The sequence below is a fragment of the Chelonia mydas genome, chromosome 2 (assembly GCF_015237465.2).
Source record: "Chelonia mydas isolate rCheMyd1 chromosome 2, rCheMyd1.pri.v2, whole genome shotgun sequence".
In the NCBI taxonomy this organism is placed as follows: domain Eukaryota; kingdom Metazoa; phylum Chordata; order Testudines; family Cheloniidae; genus Chelonia; species Chelonia mydas.
This window is the reverse complement of record NC_057850.1, coordinates 222,450,347-222,472,008: the sequence shown is the minus strand read 5'-3', so window position 1 is coordinate 222,472,008 and position 21,662 is coordinate 222,450,347. Positions and strand designations below refer to the sequence as shown.

The 21,662-nt window shown below is 42.2% G+C and overlaps 1 protein-coding gene across 3 annotated transcripts; it reads left to right on the top strand.

Moving 5' to 3' along the window:
* The first annotated feature begins 559 nt into the window (after nt 1–559).
* HACD1 (3-hydroxyacyl-CoA dehydratase 1) lies at nt 560–21,364 on the top strand. Of its 3 annotated transcripts, none has more exons than XR_005224055.2 (7): nt 560–983; nt 6,496–6,613; nt 7,412–7,478; nt 7,809–7,827; nt 7,917–7,999; nt 11,312–11,975; nt 15,080–15,204. XR_005224055.2 is itself a non-coding variant. In XM_037890791.2 (7 exons), the coding sequence occupies exons 1-7, from the start codon at nt 853–855 to the stop codon at nt 19,599–19,601; spliced, it is 741 nt and encodes a 246-aa protein (XP_037746719.1). In that variant the 5' UTR covers nt 578–852; the 3' UTR covers nt 19,602–21,364. The 3 variants fall into 3 exon arrangements, 1 of the variants encoding a protein (XP_037746719.1); XR_005224054.2 differs by having other exon boundaries at nt 561–983; nt 7,911–7,999; XM_037890791.2 differs by lacking the exons at nt 7,412–7,478; nt 11,312–11,975 and adding exons at nt 12,253–12,374; nt 19,519–21,364 and having other exon boundaries at nt 578–983; nt 7,911–7,999; nt 15,080–15,258.
* Nucleotides 21,365–21,662: the final 298 nt, after the last annotated feature.

The window sequence follows — 21,662 nt, the reverse complement described above, 5'->3', positions numbered from 1 at the left end:
CCAAGCCCCCATTCCATCCACACACAAATCAGTCTGAATCTGGTCACCAAGCACTGAGGACCCCAGGTTCCTAGGACTCTGTCGGGGGTGGGTCAGGGCCCAAGTCCCACTGAGACTTGGATCCAAGTCCTGTTATTTAGCAATGTGGGTGCAGTTCAAGCTGCTGAGCTGAGTCATAAGGTCTGCATAGCACAGTCTGGTCATGTTAGGACAGCTGTGAGTCCCAGATCTAGCAATTGTAAAGCCAGGTTTACAATGCAGCATGGATGCTCAAGCAAAGGGTTGGAAACACCTGTCTCACAGACCAGGATTTGCGATGCAGTGTAGACATAGCCAAGGTGACGCACGTCCAACATAGGTGATCCCTGTAAAAGTAAGGACCGGTAGCAGGGGGACAGCCTGCGTGAGCATAAAGTACCCACCTGGCTATCCTACCAATCGCTCATGTTGCACACAAGGATACGTTACACCTACACGGTTACCCATGGGAGTGTATTTTGTGGAGGCAACTTAGGGGGGCGGGGTGTAAAAACGTTTGATCTCAAGTCAGGGAAGCCAGACTGGGAACCGCGCGGCGCAGCAATCGCGTTCGGGTCGGGGCGTTAGCCTCTCTCCACGCTGTCCGGCCAGCTGGGCTGGGGAAGGGGGGCACCGTGTGACCTGAGGAGCCGCTGGAGGAGAAAGGAGGAGCCGGCGACACCATGTGAGCCGCTGGCCGGGGGCAGCAGCAGCCCGCCGTGAAGACAGATGGGGTGAGCTAGAGTCCGCTCCAGCTGTCAGCGCGGCTTCAGCCCAGCCCCTGCCTGCGCCCCTCCTCCGCCGCGCGTCTCGCCCCCTGGCCTCGGGCAAACCATGGCGTCCAGCGAGGAGGACGGGGCCGGCGGCGGCGGCTCGCTGGAGGAGAAGGAGAAGGGCAGGAAGAGGCGCCTGGGCGCCTTGGCCACAGCTTGGCTCATCGGCTACAACATCGCCATGACCGCCGGGTGCGTGCCGGGGCGCGCTGCGGGCTGGACAGACGCGGCGGGGCGAGGGGGAGCGGGCTGCGGCGGGAGCCGGGCTGAGAGGCGGAGGCCTTGCGACCGGGGGCGGGGGGCGGCTCTGCCCTAGCAGAGGGCGGCAGAGGCGGCTGCCTGCAGGGCGAGCCCTCGCCCGCCTGGCATTTCCTAATACGGCGCAGCGGTGCAGCCGCCAGCGCGTCATCTCGCAGCCCGGCGGGGAGGTTAAGTATAGCCCGAGCCAGGAATGCCGGGCGGGGCTGCCGGGGCAGGGGGCTCCCCTTGGCGTAAGTCACCGCGGCCGCCCCCGCGCGCTGAGCCGGCTCCGCGTGGAGCGGGAGCTGCTGGCTGCAGGCGGCTCCCCTGCGCCCCGGGCCCCGCTCTGAGCAGGGCTGAGGCTGACGGCCAGCTGGGGCACCGCCCTGTCTAAGGAGCCTTGGCAGACTTGCGGTCTCAAGCTGCCAGTGAAGGCTTCTGGGGGGTTGCGAAGTGGCTGTAAGCGCGTTGTTACAGCGGGATTCCTCGTTTTCCTCCCACGCCGGGGGCGGGATCAATGTTTTAATAAAGTTTTCAGAGTAGTTTGAGACCCACTGGCTCCCAGCAGCACCAGGTGGTACTGCCTGCCCAAAGTTTCTAAATAGCTTTGGTTCAAATTCTTGCTTTGGAGAGCACTCCGGAGACAGGCAACGTATATTAATTTCTTCCATCTGCCATGTTAAGAATTAACTGCAAGAAATGATTACTACTATTATATTTCTGAGTAGCAGCCGTGTTAGTCTGTATTCGCAAAAAGAAAAGGAGAACTTGTGGTACCTTAGAGACTAACCAATTTATTTGAGCATAAGCTTAGGGTCAGGATGCATCCGATGAAGTGAGCTGTAGCTCACGAAAGCTTATGCTCAGATAAATTGTTTAGTCTCTAAAGTGCCACAAGTCCTCCTTTTCTTTTTACTATTATATTGAAAAACCATCTCGGCTTCAGACTAAGCAGCATCACTGATAAATAGTTAACTGATATTGAAACAGTATTTTAAGACATTAGTTTCCTTCTTCCAGCTCCATCTTGATCTCCCAACGTGCTGCTTCTACAGATCAGTCTCTCTCAGTATTGAAAACAGGTTACAGGCCAAATTCAGCCCTGACACAAGCATACAAAACTCAGTGCATTTGTACCCACTTACCAACGTTGAATTTGGCTTAGTATGTCATTTCAATTTTTGTCCTCAATTCAACTACTGGTAGGGGCCGTTCTAATTTGAATGCATTGGGGTCAAACTGTTAATAAGCCCAGGAGTGCATTTAAACTGACGCCCAGTGTTACAATGGATTCTTTTGTGAAAATGTAGTATTGGTATTAAGTTTTAAGGCTAAGGGAATTCTGGCTTATATTTAAGTGGTTGATGTATGTATTTTCATTCCTTTTCAAGATTTATCATGTTAATAGCAGTATTTTTCATAACATACTTAAACTGACTTAATTTTCTGTCGAATGACTGAAAATTGTCAGGTTTCAGAGTAGCAGCCGTGTTAGTCTGTATCCACAAAAAGAAAAGGAGGACTTGTGGCACCTTAGAGACTAACAAATTTATTTGAGCATAAGCTTTCGTGAGCTACAGCTCACTTCATCGGATGCATCCACTGAATGCATCCGGTGAAGTGAGCTGTAGCTCAAGAAGGCTTATGCTCAAATAAATTTATTAGTCTCTAAGGTGCCACAAGTACTCCTTTTCTTTTTGAAAATTGTCAGACTCCCACAAATTTTAATACTTAGGATAATTCGACATTGGAACATTTTACAAAAGGAATTGTTGAAGTCAGGCATGGGGCTTTATGAAGGTATGTTTGTGTCAGCTTTAATTAGTGTTTTTATTAGTTCATAATCTTTGCTAGTTTGGAATTGCTGTGTTTCCTCATTGTATTTCTTAACAGTCCACCCCTTGCTTTGTTGTTGTTCATTTGCTCATGAGCACTGGGCTCCTGCCACAGACTTTTAAGGTGGAAACCTTTATTTTAGTTAAGTATCAGAAGGGTAGCTGTGTTAGTCTAGAGCGGTAAAAGCGGCAAAGAGTCCTGTGACACCTTATAGACTAACAGATGTATTGTAGCATAAGCTTTCATGGGTGAGTACCCATGCATCTGACGAAGTGGGTAGTCCCCCACGAAAGCTTATGCTCCAATACGGCTGTTAGTCAAAAAGGAGCCACAGGACTCTTTGCCATCTATTTTAGTTGTGATCCCTGCAAGTGCTGAAGCCCCACATATCCCGTCAAAGCCTCTGGTAGTTGAGAGCCACCAGCAGTTGTAAAAGTGGGCCCTTTGTTTCTTGTGTGGGATAGGAAAAAAGAAAGACATACATTTCATCATCTTTTCAAACCGATAAAGTATAGTAGATACACTTAAGGGAACACTGAAGGGTAATACTAGTACAGGCAAGTTTATCCACTTGGCAAGACAGTACTTGTTAATAAAATTCTAGGAATACCCCGGTTTATCAAAAATTGTGCTAATTCCTCTTTCTAATATGGGATTACATTTTATCATTCATACTGGTAAATGCGTAGGTGATGTTCCAAAGCAAAAATGGCAGGTAGGTGTCCAAATCCCATTGAAAGTCAATGGAAGTTAGGCCCGTAACTGTCCTTTGGGCCTCCGAAAGCCTCCCTCAGGGGAATTTATCGTGTAGGATATTTTCTATTTCATACTGAATGCTTGTCTGATGTTGAGTGAAAGTTGCCATTTTTCTGTATGCAATACAAAGGCCCATATGGGACAAAATAAAAAAAAAAAAGTTGCAAGCTGAAGACCAAATAAAATGGTCTGTGGAAGTACTTTTTTAAAGAATAACCTGTCTAAGCAAGAGACCTACCAAATTTTGCTTTTTATTAAGTCAGAGAAGACATTTCATGTTCCCTTTCTGTTGCAAAATGAGATTCAGGGAACCTTTTTGGTTTATACTTACTGCCTTTTTCGTCAGATATAACATGGCTTCTCAGGGTATCTCTTATGTAAAGATACTGTTGTCACCTGCCATATTGCCAACCATATAAAAATCCATTATAATTCTCCTTTGGCACACACTTTACTATAAAATAGAAAACATTTAGAACCCAGGAAAGCCTTATTGTGAAGGCAACATGTATTGCTGAAGTTAAAATAATCCACTGATTTCAGCAGTAGCTGGAATCCACTCTAATTTTATATTCTACAAAAATTTACTCAGATTTTTACACTAGCCATAAAAAGCCAAAATAATATCTGTGGGTGTTGCTTAACTGGCACTTGTGTTTCATTCCTAGGACAGGAATTGGAATTCACCCTGTGCCGCAGCATTATGGAACCTTGGTAGTTACACTACACACAGGGGAACAGGTGTAGAATAGGCATGATGAGAGAATCCACATTTGCAGTGTATGGTGGAGCCCAGTTGCATGTGAGTTCCACATATTGAAAGAAAGGCTTGGAGGTGAGAGATAGCTATTGTCACAGGGTGTACCTATTCAGTAGTATCCCCTTCTGGCCAAGTGTGGAGCTGTACGTGCTCCCAGACTCACTTTCCCCTAATGTCATCAATAAGGTCACTGAGGCTTTACATGGCCTTCTGAAGGGTCTAATTTATTAACCAAAGACCCAATAAAAATACCAGCAAGCCCTCACCCCAGCATCTTATCTGGGAGACACAGTCCCTCTCGGTTTATCAGTTCCTACCTGAGTCTACCACTCTCCTCCAACAGGGTTTTCTCTCAATTCAGGCCCCTTCCCCACTCTTGACACTCACTGGGAAGAATTCTTCCCTAGAGCCAAGGGAGGGTGTGCAGAGATCTGTCAGCAGTAGCCCTTCTCTAGGAAGCACACAGTTCTGACAGGCTGGCCCTTCTGCCACTATTTGGAATTCCCTACCCCTCTGAGCAGTCCTTCCAGGTCCCTTGCTCTGGTGAATTCTTCTACCCTCAAAAACTTCCTGTCTCAGGGATCCACCTCAGCTAATCTCTGGTAACCCTTTGTCAGGCTCATTAGCTAATTAGCTACCAGCTAGCCATCTAGAGATTTAATTCCTTCCAGGTGTGTCTGACTTGGCTTTTCTTTACAGGAGCCTCTCACAGGTAGGCAAGTCTCCTAAAAGGGCTAGCTCTGTGCCACTACTGAGTCCCCTGCTAAGTGGCCACAAAACTTAATGTAAGCAATATTTAGGGACTGCAGCCCCTATTCCCGGCAGGCTTCCCGCAGCTCCCATTGGCCGGGAACAGCGGTCCGCGGCCAATGGGAGCTGCAGGGGGCCGTGTCTGTGGACAGTCAACGTAAACAAAACGTCTTGTGGCCCGCCAGCAGATTACCCTGATAGGCTGCACGCCAAAGGTTGCCAACCCCTGCCTTAGGTTATTATAAAATTTATTTTAGCTCAGATTTGTTTCATCTCAGTGAAGAAAGCTTTAATTTGACTAACAATTATTTTTGCTTTCTTTCATTTGAATAATAGCAGAATGCATATTTTAAAAAAAATCCACACTTAATATCAGTACATGATTACCAACGTGTCAGTTCCAGAACTATCCACTTTTGCCAAAATTTTCAAAAGTGACTAGTGATTCTGGATGTCTGGATTTTTGAGTGCCCAACTTTAGACACTTTAAATTGGCCTGATTTTCTGAGGATGGGTATACAACACTTTCTGAAAATTGGACCCCTTTATTGGTGTCTCAAAATGGACACCCACAAACTGAGGCACTCAGAATCACTAGTTGCTTTTTCCAGTCTTGGCCTTAAGTCCCTATGTGCTAGTCCTTCAAAGAGCTTTGTGTGGGTAGAACCCCACTCTCAGGGGTCCCCTCACACAGAGCTCCTCGCAGGATTGAGATCAAGGTTGGAAGTGCTGGCCACGGTGCTTACTTTTCAATATGTTTTAAGAAAACAAAGTACATATATTCAAATAATTTTTTAAATTTCATGTACGTTTTTCAATTTCTTAATACTATGAAACTATGATAAGCAATTTGGGATTTGAAATTATATTGGAAAAAGAACTGTAGTCTATACTAGAACCATTACACTGAGTTGTGCAGAGGTTCTCCAGTTGGGGACAACTGCTGGTATATTGAGAGTGGCTGGCACCTGAAGTTGGCATCTTTTTTTTCTTTTTTTTTCTTACCTGCTATGTCATGTTAAAAACAGCTAAAATATGTGAATTAATACTCTCTGAATGATAAAGATATGGTCCATACCATGGAAAAGAGAACAACTTAGCTATGTAACAAAGAGGGCTCTTTGCAAAGAGCAGCAAGACATTCTCTCTATACTTTTCCACAAAGTAGGGTACAGGAGCTAAATAGTTAATGGATTTTGCTATATTTTAAATTATATTGTCAATCTCTTTTTAAACAACACCAGTAGAAAATCAAAATTCTCCTTCAAATATCTGAGATGAAAGTAATGTAATGAATAATTTAGATACCTGGTTGTTCTTAGAATTCTCATTTGAAAATTATCCATTCTCTTTCTTTTCTAGGTGGCTGGTATTGGCTATTGCCATGGCTCGGTTTTACATGCAGAAAGGAACATACAAAGGCTTATACAAAACTATTCAAAAGACACTTAAATTTTTCCAGACATTTGCTGTGCTTGAGGTAAATTTTTAAATGCTACACATTGCTTGATTGGAAAATATTTACCTCAGCAAAGAAAAACAAAACTTCATTAACATGGAGTTAAGGATGAAAGAATATCTCAGAATTTCCAGTCTTTCTAACTTCATTTATTTTTAAGGTGTTTTTCTGGGGGAGAGAGGAGGTTGGTTGAAGGGAATGGGTATCTATTGTAACATTAACTCTAGGCTACTAAATTATTTGCTTAGGATTTTTTTGCATTTCAAAAATGCTTAAGAATTGCTCAGAGACAGATCTTGCAAGCCAAACAGGGACTCCATTCCTTATGGAGCCTATTCCTTTGCAGACACCCTGCCCTCCTCCACAGATGATTGCTTCCTTCTCATTCCCCATACTGGACTCATTATCCCCCATATGCTTTTCTCTCTTTAACTCCTTCCAGACTAGACCCACATGCCCCATATGGTTTGCTACTAGTCTTTCATTGAACTATGACTTTCCACATTTGCAAAGCACTCTGGAGGCTGAGTGCACTTGGCAAAGCATGCATCAGACTGATATTGATATATAATACATTCATCAAGCAGATGTATGTATATAATACATGTGCCTCCTTTAACGTGTATGGTCATCTGTGTTTTGGTTTTTATATTATAATAATACCTTTACACTTCTAAATAATTCTACCTGAACCCATCAACACTAGTCAAGGATTTAATTTGAAAAAGAATTAATAAAAATCTTCTAAAATGAACAACAAAAATTTTAAAATCCTTGTATATCTGAAACACCGTATGTATCTTGCTTTAAATTTTCCAGAAGAATTCTGATCTGGATAAGATGTTGCATGTGAAACTGAGGTTTGGTTTTGAAGCTGAAGAGCAAGGTGTGTGTATATATATGAAAATCAGCCTTATGTAAAAGTTCCTTTGGTAAGCAAGTCAGTCTTGATTCAGTGGTATTACAAATCAAGGGCCTGATCCTGTGAGGAATGCAGCAAAGGAATTCAGGGTAATTGGCACCTCACAGAATTTGGCCTTGAGATCTTAATTTTTGCTGCCGATAAAGTCAATGAAAGTGTAGTCTGAATAAGGAGTAAAGGACTAGGAGTAAGTTTAGATTTATGTTAACAGCAGCAATGTCTTTGTTTATACTGCAAACAGTAAAATGATTTTAAACCAGTGACTTTTAATTTATACTTTATTTTTATTGACAGGTAGTCCACTGTGCAGTTGGTGAGTCTTTGGCTTTTAATTTCTCACTTAACTGATTACAAACAGGAATTATGGGACATAGATAATGTATTTCTCTTTTTAAGGAATAGTTCACACCTCTGTGCTTGTGACTGGGGTCCAAGTGAGTTCAAGAATCTTCATGGTATGGTTTATAACACACAGTATAAAACAGGTGGGTGCATGAGCAAATTCTGTTTTACTCTTTACAGGAAGGGTTGATTATTAATAAAAAGCTCATTTTAGCAGGAAGTGTTATTTAACAAGTAATAGGATCTGGCAAATGCTCCATACAGGGGGCTCTTACAAACTTCAGTCAGAGTTCTGCAGGTAGAGAACTTACAGGTTCAAGCCTATAGTTCATGGATGGGCAAACTTTTTAGCCCAAGGGCCACATCTGGGTATGGAAATTGTGTGGGGGGCCATGAATGCTTACAAAATTGGGGGTTGGGGTGCGGGAGGGGCTGAAGGCTCTGGCTGGGGGTGCGGGCTCTGGGGTGGGGCCAGAAATGAAGAGTTCAGGGTGTGGGAAGGGGCTCTGGGCTGGGGCAGCGGGTTGGGGTGCGGGTGTGTGTGTGAGGGCTCCGGCTGGGGGTGCAGGCTCTGGGGTGGGGATGAGGGGTTGGGGGTGCAGGAGGGTGCTCTGGGCTGGGACCGAGGGGTTCGGAGGGCAGGAGGGGGATCAGGGCTGGGGCAGGGGGTCGGGAGTGCAGGCTCCGGGCAACGCTTACCTCAAGCAGCTCCCGGAAGCAGTGGCATGTCCCTGCTCCATTTCGTATGTAGTTCCCAGTGAATTGGAGCTGCGGGGGCAGCATGCGGAGTCCCCTGGCTGCCCCTACATGTAGGAGCCAGAGGGGGGACATGCCGCTGCTTCTGGGAGCCGCACGGAGCCACGTCACGCGCGGCGCAGGGCAAGCCCCCAACCTCGCTTCCCGGCTGGAGCACTGGAGCGGGGCAAGCCCCAGACCCTGCTCCCTGGCAGGAGCTCGAGGACCAGATTAAAACGTCTGAAGGGCTGGATGTGGCCCCTGGGCCATAGTTTGCCCACCCCGCTATAGTTTACAGTTGTTTACACACAGGATGCTGGTAAATGCCATTGGAGAGGTACAACTGAGACATACTGGGTTTCTGCCAGGTTTGATCTGTTTGTTAAGCAAGATTAAGGGGTAGAGCTTCTGTTCATCAACAAATGTACCATACTGTCAACCATTCCACTTTGAAAAAGAACTTCAATTAGCATGTGTTGAATGTACAAGTGGAAGTCATTCTTAAACTGAATGCATCTGGATAAACACTGTTGTGACATTTTACATTGATGTTTTCTTTGTAGTTTGTATTAAATCCTTTCTCAAAAATTTTAAATTAATATTATATTAATATTATAGGTTCACAGCATGCCACTGTAATAGACCATGATTAAAAAAAAACAGAGAAAACCTCCCAGCATATGAAAATTACCCAACTGCCCTTGAAAGTGTTATTTATGTGGTTGGTTATAGATTTTAATGTAGATTCTACTGTTTTGTTACCCCAAGATAAAATGATGCAAGGAATCTATGATTCTTGTAATGAATGGACTAGGACTTATAGTTTAGTTCGTCTGAATTTTATTTACTTTGCAGGGCTTGAAATTCCTATTCTCTAAAGGTAAATATCGAGTAATGGATCCCAACTTTTGGGTCTGTGCTTCTGTGTGTGACTTGGGTCAGAACTTCCTTAACTCAAGATGCTGAGCCTTTAAACTTTCTCACCAGCAGGTGGCACATGCCTAACTGCTGATGAGATATAACAGCCAGGCAGAAACTGCCTCCATTGTCAATTCCCTTTTTATCTGTTCACAGAAAGAGCTCTCTTATACACTTTGTTTTCTTTGTCTCCCTTTTTTGTAATACCGAGTAGGTTTATCTTAAAATTTTTTTGAGGTAACTGCTTCTTGTTTTGCTTTTAGAAGAAAAGAAAAAATGTTCAAGAAGTGAACCATTTGTTGGTTACATTGGACGAGTAGATCGAGGCTAGGGCATATATCACTGATTTTCATCATTCTACCTTTATGTGGAATGAACTAAACCTTGTCCACCCAGCTCTTTGTTTCACTTGATTTCAATATAGTAGGTCAAACTACATCAAAAAATCCCCATGTCTAAATGTCTGTCTGAATGCATTTCTCATTGTTATTTCTTGGCATGCCTGAACATTCAGGGTCATGTGAGGGTATCCGATATGTCAGGGTTGGGCAAACTTTTTGGCCCGAGGGCCACGTTGAGGTTGCTAAATGGTATCAAGGGCTGGGTAGGGAAGGCTGTGCTTCTGCAAACAGCCTGGCCCCCCACTCCCTATCCGTCCCCTCCCACTTCCTGCCCCCCTCAGAACCTCCAACCCATCCAAACCCCCCCACCCCGCTCCTTGTCCCCTGACTGCCCCTCCTGGGACCCCCCGCCCCTAACCGCCCCCCCAGGATCCCACCCCCTATGCAACCCTCCCTGCTCCCTGTCCCCTGACTGCCCCGACCCCTATCCACACCCCCGACCCCTGACAGGCACTCCGACCCATCCAACCCCTCACCCCACTCCTTGTCCCCTGATCGCCCCCTCCCGGGATCCCAGTCCCTAACTGCCCCCCCAGGATCCCACCCCCTATCCAGCCCTCCCTGCCCCCCCCCCGGGACCTCACACCCCATCCAACCCCCACTGCTCCCTGTCTTCTGACCTCCCCCCCCCCGAACCTCCGCCCCATCCAACCGCCGCCTGACTACCCCCCAGGACTTCCTGCCCCTTATCCAATTCCCCCGCCCCTTTACCATGCTGCTCAGAGCAGCAGAACAGGCTTATTGGAAAGCCTGGGAGGTGGGTGGGCACAAGCCGCGCAGCTGCATGGGAGAAGGGACAGTGGGGGAAGGGCCAGGGGCTAGCCTGGCCGGGAGCTCAGGGGCTAGGCAGGACGGTCCCGTGGGCTGGATGTGGCCCGCGAACCATAGTTTGCCTACCTCTGGGATATGTAATTAGAGGCCTGTTAGTGATGATAGCCAGCCTCACTACTTGTCCAGGAGATTTGCGAGGCAACCACATGGAATTCTCTACATACTTATTCAAAGAACTATTGCTTGCATTTAGCATTGTGACCCAAATCCAGGTTTAGCCTGTCGGTGTTAGCCTCTTATCTACTTCAGGTGGAGAGTAGCCTAATTCTCTTCTTCTCCCTTACCTATATTTGAATATCTTTGTACTTCAGTTTGTTTGTTTTTTTGCTTTTGTTATTGAGATTTGTCCTAACCCTCTTATTTTTTTAAAATAAAAGTTAAATCTTGTTTCCAATTTACACATATTGGGCCTAATTTTCAAAGGTGCTGAGCATCTGCATCTCCTAGCTGTGAGTGTTCAGCATCTTTGAAAAGCATTAAAGCTTTGTCACTAGGTTGCATTTTGTTGAAAAACAGTGTTTCCCTTTTCTGTGTTTGGAACAAAAAATGTCTCTGTATTTTATTTTCTAGAAATCCCAGGAGGTTTTCAGCCTTCAGGCACAGAAGCCTATTACCAAATTCCTCCCCTTTTAAAGGAAATAATTAAATCACGTGTGTGTAATTCTCCTTCTCAGAAGGTATTATTTGTAAAAGACCCCCAGCCATCATCTTTGCACAGTTGGGGATTCCCCTCCCCAAAGGATCTGATCTTTGAAGCAGCAGGTAGATATGCTACCTACTGAGGAGGCAGTTTAACTACTCAGAACTTGAATCTTTAAAACACTGCAGATGAGTATATTCACCTACAGCTCTTGATCCTCTCACTCCTCCTCCTTCAGTGATCGACCCACTCCCAACTGCCTAACTGTCCTGCAAACTCCTGAGCACTCCAACCTGATCTTCTGCTGTCAGGTTTCACTTTGTAGCCCATGGAGTACACTGAACAAAATGGAATTATCTTGTGTATCGCGGAGACATTAATAAGCAGGAGTGGGGGAAGCAACAACAGACATGGGCTAGGTGAACATAAGAAGACAGACAAGACGAAGAGTAGTGTGATGTGATGTTTGTCCAGTCTAAAATGGAAGAGAAATATTACACATAATATTTTGAGAAAAAGAAAGGGAGAGGATAAACACAAGCAACTAGACCAAAAATCAGAAGAAATAGAGCAAATTGAAAGGGCAGATGCAGGGTAAGCAAAAGAAGGAATTAAATCAACGAAATAATTCAGTGTTTTGATGTATTTACAATGGTTACAGTCACTTTGTACTGCACAGTTAGCAAAATTTTAGTATGTTGGTGAATACCTGTAATAGAAAAGTTAACAGGTGCTGATTTTTGATACCCAAGTTTTCCTTCTTCTCAAATTCTTAGTTCTATTCCAAATGTCTTAAGTGGAAGTCTATTGCCGCTTGCATAGAAAAGAAGTTTAAGGGTGAAGAAAATGTTGGTTCTTTATACCTTCACAGATCCAGAATGAGGAGAGCGTTATTCTTTTTCTGGTCGTTTGGACTGTGACAGAGATTACACGATATTCCTTCTACACATTCAACCTGCTCAACCATTTGCCATACTTCATTAAATGGGCCAGGTGGAGATGTCTTGCAGTTTAGTTTCTCATAGTTCTGTGCATGCTAATTTCATGCATGATGAGCTAACACACAGGAGAACAGATGTGTGAGCTTTGGCTTTGTGTCAGAAGAATGCGGTTGGTTGCCTTGTGTATTTAGGAATATTGCCATTTGGTTTAAAATGTAAAGAATATTTTAGCTCAGATATTTGGATGTGATTTGTTTTTTAATTTCTTTGTTTGATAGTTATTTTCATTTACTAGTCATCCTTTTGTTTTATGCTTGCAGGATTACCTTTTAACTTTTAGAAATTTAAGTTGCATTTTGAATACAATTTAAAATGTACTAAATTATCTTTTTTTTAAAAATGATCATACCATGTATCCTCTTGCACTATGCAATAAAGAAAAACAAAACCTTTTGTTGCCAGAAATCTAGGTGTTTACAAACGTAGGCCCAGATTCTACAAGGACTTACCCATAGACACTGTGAGTGCTAACTGTGATGGGACTATTCCAAGTTCATAAAGCTGGGCACATACATAAGTCTTTGCAGGACGGGGGCCAGAGTGCCCACTCAGTCCTGTGAAGTTGCTGGGAGCTTTGGGCTCTCATCACCTTACAGGCTTTGTCCCTTATTCTGTATTCAATTTATGATTTAATTAGAGGTTTTACAAAGCCTTCGTTAATATTTTAAGTAGCTTAGTCCAAAGAACAAGGGCATCTTTTTTATAGACGTAACCTTGACTTGAGATGTCAATACTTGAGTATGTTACTGAATGTGAAATACATTACTGATTGTGTTTAGGCTGGGTATTTACCATGAAGCTTAACTGGATGAATTGCATCCTCTGTAATTATTGAATGAACAATAAATATATATCCAGAACAGATTTTGCTTTTTATGAAGCAGATAAGTCTTTTTAAAAATTCATTATAGATGATTTGTCCATATTTATCCAAAAATATATTTTTGTTTGTTTATTTTTGTTTTGTAGACAACACAGTTCTGATGCTTCTAATGCACTTCTTTGATATGGCTGATATTTATGTCCATTCTTATAATACATTGTCTTTCTGCTTGTACAGTATGTGGTAGGTTTTGGCATGTTTAAGACTAAATGGCAGACTTAAAAAAATAAACAGTTAAAGATCCCCTGTCTTTAATTGAATATATATTTAGGCTTTAAATTTAAAAACACATTTGAAAAATATCAACCTATCAGATACTCCCAATGCTTCCAAGTTAGAGGGTTTTTTCCATTCAAAATATAATAAGGCAGTAGGAAAAATAGTCATTCTGACAAAAGAGCCTTATATGTGTGTGAAATATACTGGAAAACAAACATTTGAAAATGAGTTCTTCTGTCACATATTTTACCAAGGGCTGACATCAGGAATCAGGGGAGATTTATAGCTAGCACAAATGGGCACAAATCCATTGGCTCATCTGAGTTGTGTCTTCTTTTCTCTTCCCCCGACCCACCCACCTCTTCCCCTCCTTTGATGAGTTTTGTCCTTTTTTGTATATATAGCTATACATCAATACACATGTGCAAACCATAGTAAACTTCTGTGTAATGCTTTGGGATCACTAGCTTTTTATTTTGAATTATAAAAGCTTTGTCTTTCCCTATTAAATAGAATAGATACACCTACATTTTAATTCAGAATACCCCATTTTTGGTTTGTTTCTGTTCTGCATATGGCCAAGGTGTATTTGGAGTTACGCCATCAGTTTCTTGTTACGTCTCACCTAATCTGTTCTGTTTGATGTACGAGCTCACTAAGCCCATCGATTACTAGGGAGTTTCATATTCAGTTGCTGCCATTTTAAAACTCATCTGGTTTGGTCATAGAATGCATATTATACATTTATTTCAGACCCTGTGAGGCAGCTGTCATTGCTTTCTCCAGCCTGAACTCAAGAGAACAGATCTTTATGAATGATTGCATCTGTATGTCTTACCTTGCATGAGAATTTTTCAAAACATTGCTGATTTCAGTTTCTTACTTTTCTACCATGTATGTAGCATATGATATTCAAAGTAGTTGGCTTCTTTCAGTGCCTTTGCTTTATCATTTATTTGAAAGTTGGTCTGTTTGTTCTAAAATGGGTTCATTGAGATATCTGGTCTCACACACAGATGCTTTTGCATCAGTAATTCCCATTCATGTAAGTGGCAGATGCAGTACATGGTTAGCTTCCCCATATGACAATGGGAGGAACAAGCTTCCTAGGTATCTTAAGATTCCATTAACTTCAATAGAATTACAGTGGGGAAGGGATGCACTTGGACCAGTGTGCATGGGCTGTGATGAAGATATGTATTCCTACTTATTATTGGTCCAGGCCTGCTCCCAGGCCAATCAATGGCACCAGGATCAGGCTCTAAATCAACCAAAACAAGATTACTGGATGATACAACAGTTTTCCAAACTTTGAATCTTTATCTTTAACATTGGAAAAACATTAAAACATTTTGATATTACTGCAAACTAAATGTAAGGGCTTAGGGCCAGATCCTCATCTAGTATAAATCAACATAACTCTATTAAAGTCAGTGAAGTTGTGCTCATTTATACCAGCTAAGGGTCTGGCCCTTGGTTTTCTCTTGCAGGAAACTACTGTAGTTCATTGCTGTGCCACTAATCATCAAAAGAAGAAATGTTACAACATGAATTTATCTTTCAAGAAAATAATTCTTAGATTTGTTTTTCTTCAGATACAACTTTTTTATCATCTTGTATCCTGCTGGAGTTGCTGGTGAACTTCTAACTATTTATGCTGCATTACCTTATGTGAAGAAGACAGGCATCTTTTCACTGAGACTTCCCAACAAGTATAATGTCTCTTTTGACTACTACTACTTCCTTATTATTGTCATGGCCTCATATATACCATGTAAGTACTATTATACTTTAATAATACCAACAACACAATAATAAATTATGCAGCCGTTCTCAAACTGTGGGTCGCTAGGGCTGGTGGTTAGACTTGCTGGGGCCAAAGCCCGAGCCCTGCCGCTTAGGGTCAAAGTCCAAAGGCTTCAGCCCTGGGGAGTGGGGCTCGGACTTCGGCTTCAGCCCTGGGCAGCAGGGCTCAGGTGGACTCAGGCTTCAGTCCCCCTTCCTGGGGTCGTGTAGTAATTTTTGTTGTCAGTAGGGGGTTGCAGTGCAGTGAAGTTTGAGAATCCCTGAATTATAGGCAGAGCTTGCAGTAATGCCTGTAGTTACCTTTGCCTAATACTTTATAGGACCTAGTTAGTTAAAATTTTGCCACACTTTAACTGCTTAGGCAGAAATTTTACATGCTGAGTGTCTGCCTCAGGCTGAATATATTTGGAAAGCTTCGGTGAAAATGGTTTAGCCATTTCCTAGAACAAGATTAGGGAAAAATAAGATTTGTTGTTTATGTTAAAAGAATCCTACTACCATTTTGTTGAGAAGCTCTAGCCCCTCCACTGTTTGGAGAAAGGACTTGAAATTTGGACCCCTGTTGGTGTCAGGGATGAGCATTTTGCAATCCTCATGAAAATCCATCTAAAATTAGCCTCTGAAAATCATGATTTGCACATACTCGGTAAAGTTTGTTAGAGGCTAGCAGCAAAGTTCTCTAAAAATTCCATCTGCACTGAGCATGCTGCGCTCCACTCCTACAGAATTTTGTTCCAACAACATTGAACATGCTGCACCCCCAGAGAGTTCACTGAGCATGCTTCAGACCAGGGGAAGCAGGATTTTTCCTGCAATTGCTCCCTCCTGGGAGCCGCTATTCAATTAGACACATGAACTGACAGCAGAGAGACTGTCTCTCCTGTATTCTCAGTACTCCCTATGCTGGCACCAAGACAGAACTGAGAAGTTGTCTCACTCAAATGCAGAGAAATGAGGAGCAGCATGGGCACAGGTGTGGCAGACTGGGGAGGGATAGAGGCATGCTGGGGTCTACAGACCAGGGGGGATAGAAACAGGTGAGACAGGGACAGGCTGCGGGTGGGCAGAGTTGAATAGAGAAGAGACAAAGGCAGGCTGGGAGTGGAGGCTTGGATAGGAGCAGAATAGGACAGATGCAGGGAGGACAGAGACAGATGGCGACAGGTTGGGAAGGATTATGCAAGGGGATAGGGCAGAAGGAGGGATGTTGAGGATGACGGGGCAGAAGGATCTGTGACCACTAGAACACAGTGCCTTATACAGAATTTGAACTAGACCCTTAGCTTCCTGGGTCTCAGTGTTTCTCTACTGTTCTGCAAATATATTGGAAACCCACTGGCAAACTGTGAATTTTAGATCAGTAAGCCCTACAACTGTACCTGACAAATTGGTTGAACTGATAATAACAAAGCACCTGGAATATTATGATTGATAGGCTCTAATCAGTATGCATTCTGTAAAATGAAATCATGTCTCACTAATCTCTTAGAATTCTTTGAATGTGTCAGTAAACAAGTGGATAAAGGAGCAGTGGTTGACATAACGTATTTCAAGTTCCAAAAGGCCCTTGACAAGGTTCCACACAAGAGGCTATTAAGGAAGCTACATAGTCACAGGGTGAGAGGCAAACTCATATGAAGAGAGATTTAGATTGAAGACTTGGATTGTTTACCTTAGTAAGGAGACAGATAAGAGGGGACATGATAAAAATATCTAAAATAACAAATGGTATAGAGAAGGGAGACTGGGAGTTTGTCTTCTCACTGGCCCATAACAGAAGATCAAGGGAACAGTCAGTGAAATCAAAAGGTGGGAAATTCAAAACTGATAATACTCTTTCACACAATGTGTAATTAAACTGTGGAACTCTTTGCCCCCTCAACTCTTTGTTGTTGAGGCCAACAATTTAGCAAGATTCAAAAAGGGATTACGTATTAATATGGACTATTAAGAGTTATAATTAATTATAACAGACATTTTGAACTTTTATAAATTTTATAATTAATTTTTATAACAAAAAATAAATCTTCAAAAAGAAAAGGAGGACTTGTGGCACCTTAGAGACTAACAAATTTATTTGAGCATAAGCTTTCGTGAGCTACAGCTCACTTCATCATCATAAGCTCATGAAAGTTTATGCTCAAATAAATTTGTTAGTCTCTAAGGTGCCACAAGTCCTCCTTTTCTTTTTGCGGATACAGACTAACACGGCTGCTACTCTGAAACCTACCAAAAATAAACCTTATGTTTCAAGGGTTAAGTCAGTGTTTAACTATTAAAGGTCAGGATGAGATCTAATGTGAATGACACTTTATCCCACATCCACATAGTGTGTGATTTTTACAACTGTCTCCGAAGCATCCGGTACTGGCCACTGGACAAGATAGACAGTGGGTCTGAGTCACAGTGGTAATTGCTACATTCCTATGTGTCTCATCCCTTTTTAGTGTCTGGCCCACAGCGATAACAGCTTGCTACTGCTGTTTGTTGCGGCATTAGCCTAAGTGGCTGAGGTCTGTGCTGTGAAGCTTAAGATTTCAAACCTGCTGATGACCCATGAAGGGGTCAGTATGGTGCCGCACGAAGGAATTTCTGTTTTTTTCAGTTTACTTTGTTTAAAATTAGGAAATTACACCCAAAGAAACTACATCTAGGAACACCCAAAGAAACATCATCTTAATCCTGCCTCAGTATGGGGGCTGGACTAGATGACCTCTTGATCTCCCTTTAGCTCTACAGTTCTACGATTAAAATAACATTAAGATGGCAAAGTCAGGCACCCTGGTGCATATGTATTATGATACAGGGTAAAAATTTCAAAAATCCCTGAGTGACTTAGGCTCCTAAGTCTTATTGAAAGTCAGGGGGACTTAGACTCCTAAGTACCTATGTCCCTTTTGAAAATGGGACTAAGGTTCCTAAATCATTTAGATTATTTTGAAAATTGTACCCATAGTTTTTAATTACATATGACTTTTTTCCCACAGAACCCCCGTTTTATTCAGTGCACAGGATGGACTGTGTTCTGGGTATGAATCAGGGGTATGTAGTGAACGAGATGGTTGTCTCTATGACCCTGCCTCATTTGTTGCAGAAGTTGGAAGGTGTGCAGTGAAGGAGGCAGGGGATTGCAGGAAGAGAAGGAATGGTCTTGTGCTTAAAGCAGTTGAATGCTGCCCTAGAGAATTGGATTCTATCCCTGCCTATGTCACAGAGTTCTTATGTGATGCTGGGCAAGTCAGTTAAATGGAATTATGTGTTCCTCATTTCCTGGGTGCCCTACCTGAGTCACCTATGGCCTGATATGCATAGGTGTTGAGCACATATAGCTGTAACTGAATTCAGTTAAAGCTGTGCATCTATATAATAAGATTTCAACACTGTCACTCTGTCTGTGTGTCACTTTGAAGCCTAGAATGTCTGTTGAGTCAGTGGAATCATGGAAACAGCCACAAGCCTGGCTGTTAGTTCTTTTTGTTCAGAATATCTCCAGGTTCAGTCATTATTGGGATTCATTGTATCATCCAATTTTTATGGTCTCAGACATTTTCAGCGTTTTTACATGCACAACTTTACAAATTCCACCCATTAGCCACTAGCTGAACTTGTAAAGTGCTCTAAAAAGAATGTTCAGGCCCTAGGCATCTCAAATTGGGTACCCAAAATTAGTGGACACTTTTGGCCTTAACCTCTCTGTGGTGAGTCTCTTTGTTCCCATCTGTGAAGTGGGGATAATAATACCACTTTGCCTGATGGGGTGTTGTAAAGATAACTTCACAGGTATTAATAAATTTTTCAGATACCACACTGATGAGCACCACAGAAAGCCCTGTGGGAGATGGGGGGAGGTGAAGTGGGTAGGATATTACAACAATTTCCTGTAGGACTAGAGGGAGATAAGTTGGCATCCTCCTCCCAGTCCTGACCCATTCAAACCTCCCTCAGCATAGATCCTGGGCCACATGGAAGAGTCCACAGAGCCATGGAGGTTGCTGAGAAGTCATTGACCCTACTTCCACAGAGGGTTGGAGGGAGATGCATGCACAGATCCCTACATGGATTTTGGTAGTGTGAACTGATCCATCAGTGTTTAAGTCATAGTTTGCCATTGTAAGCAACCCAGTGTTACTTGCTCCATCGCCATAATTTTTCCTCAGCTGAATAGTGTACAGTTAGAAATGTATTTTTCCTTTTTTCCTCTAATTTGTTCATTTATTCTTTGATCAAGTGTTTCCACAACTCTACTTTCATATGCTGTGGCAGAGAAGAAAGGTGCTTCATGGAGAGGTGATTGTAGAAAAGGACGATTAATCCAACTCTTGTAACCACGGTGCTTTTTACAGAATAATAAGAAATGGAAACAAAACACTTCATGTGATCCTTATGAGTCCAAGTTTTAAATCATGGAACAAGAATAAATGGCTGTGCATGAAATAACATGGATTGTATTGTTTTGTAAATTCAGTATGTCTTCAGACTTTGCATTTCATCCTTGGCTTCACTTTTGATTCTTTTATTTCATTGGTTGGTTGTTTCCTCAGACAAACTATTTTCTTCCCAATTTTTTTATATAAATTAATTAATAGAGGCAGGAGATTGAACAGCTTGCCAAATTGCTTTCTATTACAAAAGTTCTAGTGGTCATTAAGAAAAAAAACAGAGTTGATGAGCAATATTGGAAGTTAGTACAGTATTCTGAAAAATAGATACTTCATAAATTAGATTTTTTTTATAGGACAGGTGGCTTAAATTTTGTCCTTTCTTATTATTTTGAAAATATTAATCTTTGTCAGTATTCAGAACTGAGAGTTTAGTGTCTCTTGAACCTTATGAGAACACGCTATTAAAAGTAAACTAAACTAACGCTAGGGTTATAATTACTTAGGGTCTGACTCTGCAGCCCTTACTCACATTAAGTAGTATCTTCCTTCACAATTATCCTTTTGAAACTTTTAGAGTCCAATTCAGCATTAGTAAGTGTAATAGAATTGGACCCTTCATTAGGCCAGAGACTCAGCATGGGGGAAGTGGTCCATGCTAGCAGATTCAGGTGCAGGATCAAGGCCTGGAAGAGCTGAAGCCTTTTACTTGCAGGATCATATCTTAGCATCATAGAATAAGCTTGTTAAAGAGTTGAACTCTAGATTCTCTGTGCAGATTTAGAGTAGTGTACTTCAGTTTGCTATTACTTGATGCCTAGCTATAGCTGATGATGTGGCCCAGGTTTATTTTGTCCTGGTGAATTGATTACCAGTTTATTCTGTATTCTAGAGTTAGGGAACATGAGGGGTGGCGGTGAGGAGTAAATACAGAAGTACATGTGGAAACTGCAGCTATGGCAAAGTATTTTATTTCTTACAATTAATCAAATGGGATAAAAATGGAAGATTTAAAAATACTTTAAAATACTGTCTTGACATGTAATTGTATTTTGAATCAGCCAGCTATGCACTTTTAATTGCTCCTTCAGTTAATTGTTTCATCCTCTTTATAATGTAATCAAGGAACAGTTTTGGATCTGGTCCTATTTAACATCTTTAATAATCTAGAAGAGGAACATGTTAATGAAAATCACAGATAATGCTAAACTGAAGATGTTATAAACACCAGCATGGAGAGATGAGTTATATAATGGGTCTTACAGATGTTAGAAATATGGGCAGGAATTTAAAGCCATAAAGTTGGAAGAGACCTGAAGTGAGAGTGGACCACAGATTAAATGTTCATTTGCAATACGATATGGTAGCAAAAAAGATCAGTGCAATTTGGGGTTGCATATGCTGAAGTTTCATGTCGTGAAGCAGGGAGATGTGATTGTTCCTCTTTAGGGGACTCTGCTGAGTCCACATCTGAAATAGCATGTAAAGTTCTGGGTACCTCAAAAGCAGAAATTTTTAGGCAAACTAGAAAGTTCAAAAAACAGCAACAAAAATAATGAATGGACATGAGAAAGAGGTAGGAAAGATTGACTTTAAAACATTAAATATGTACAGCGTGGTTACGGAGAAAATATTTGAGAAGGAAAAGGAATTATTAAGTACGAGCAGTTGTAATTAGGAGTCAGGGGAAATTAAGAAATGGAAAATATAAAATGAATACTAGGAAAAAGATCCTGACCATGAGCTCTACTAAGTTGCTGAATAATATTCCAAGGCCCATGGTGGCAGCTCCTTTTCCTGGGACATGTAAAGCCCAACTTTTTGGAATACTAGAAAACATATTGTAGGAAACAGTCTTGCTTTGACAGTGGATGGGTCTACATAACCTGAAAGGTGGTTTCCATTTCTAACTTCTAATGATTATATACTGTGACTTTTAAAAAGAGTTGGAAATGTTTCCTGATGTGACTAACAAGTCTTTGTTATATCCTTA

Coding starts and splice junctions, on each gene's coding strand:
- HACD1 (XM_037890791.2), top strand. CDS start 853: ATGGCGTCCAGCGAGGAGGACGGGGCCGGCGGCGGCGGCTCGCTGGAG. Junction 12,375..15,079: donor TACTTCATTAAATGGGCCAG/GTGGAGATGTCT, acceptor GTTTTTCTTCAG/ATACAACTTTTTTATCATCT. Junction 15,259..19,518: donor CATGGCCTCATATATACCAT/GTAAGTACTATT, acceptor TCTTTGATCAAG/TGTTTCCACAACTCTACTTT.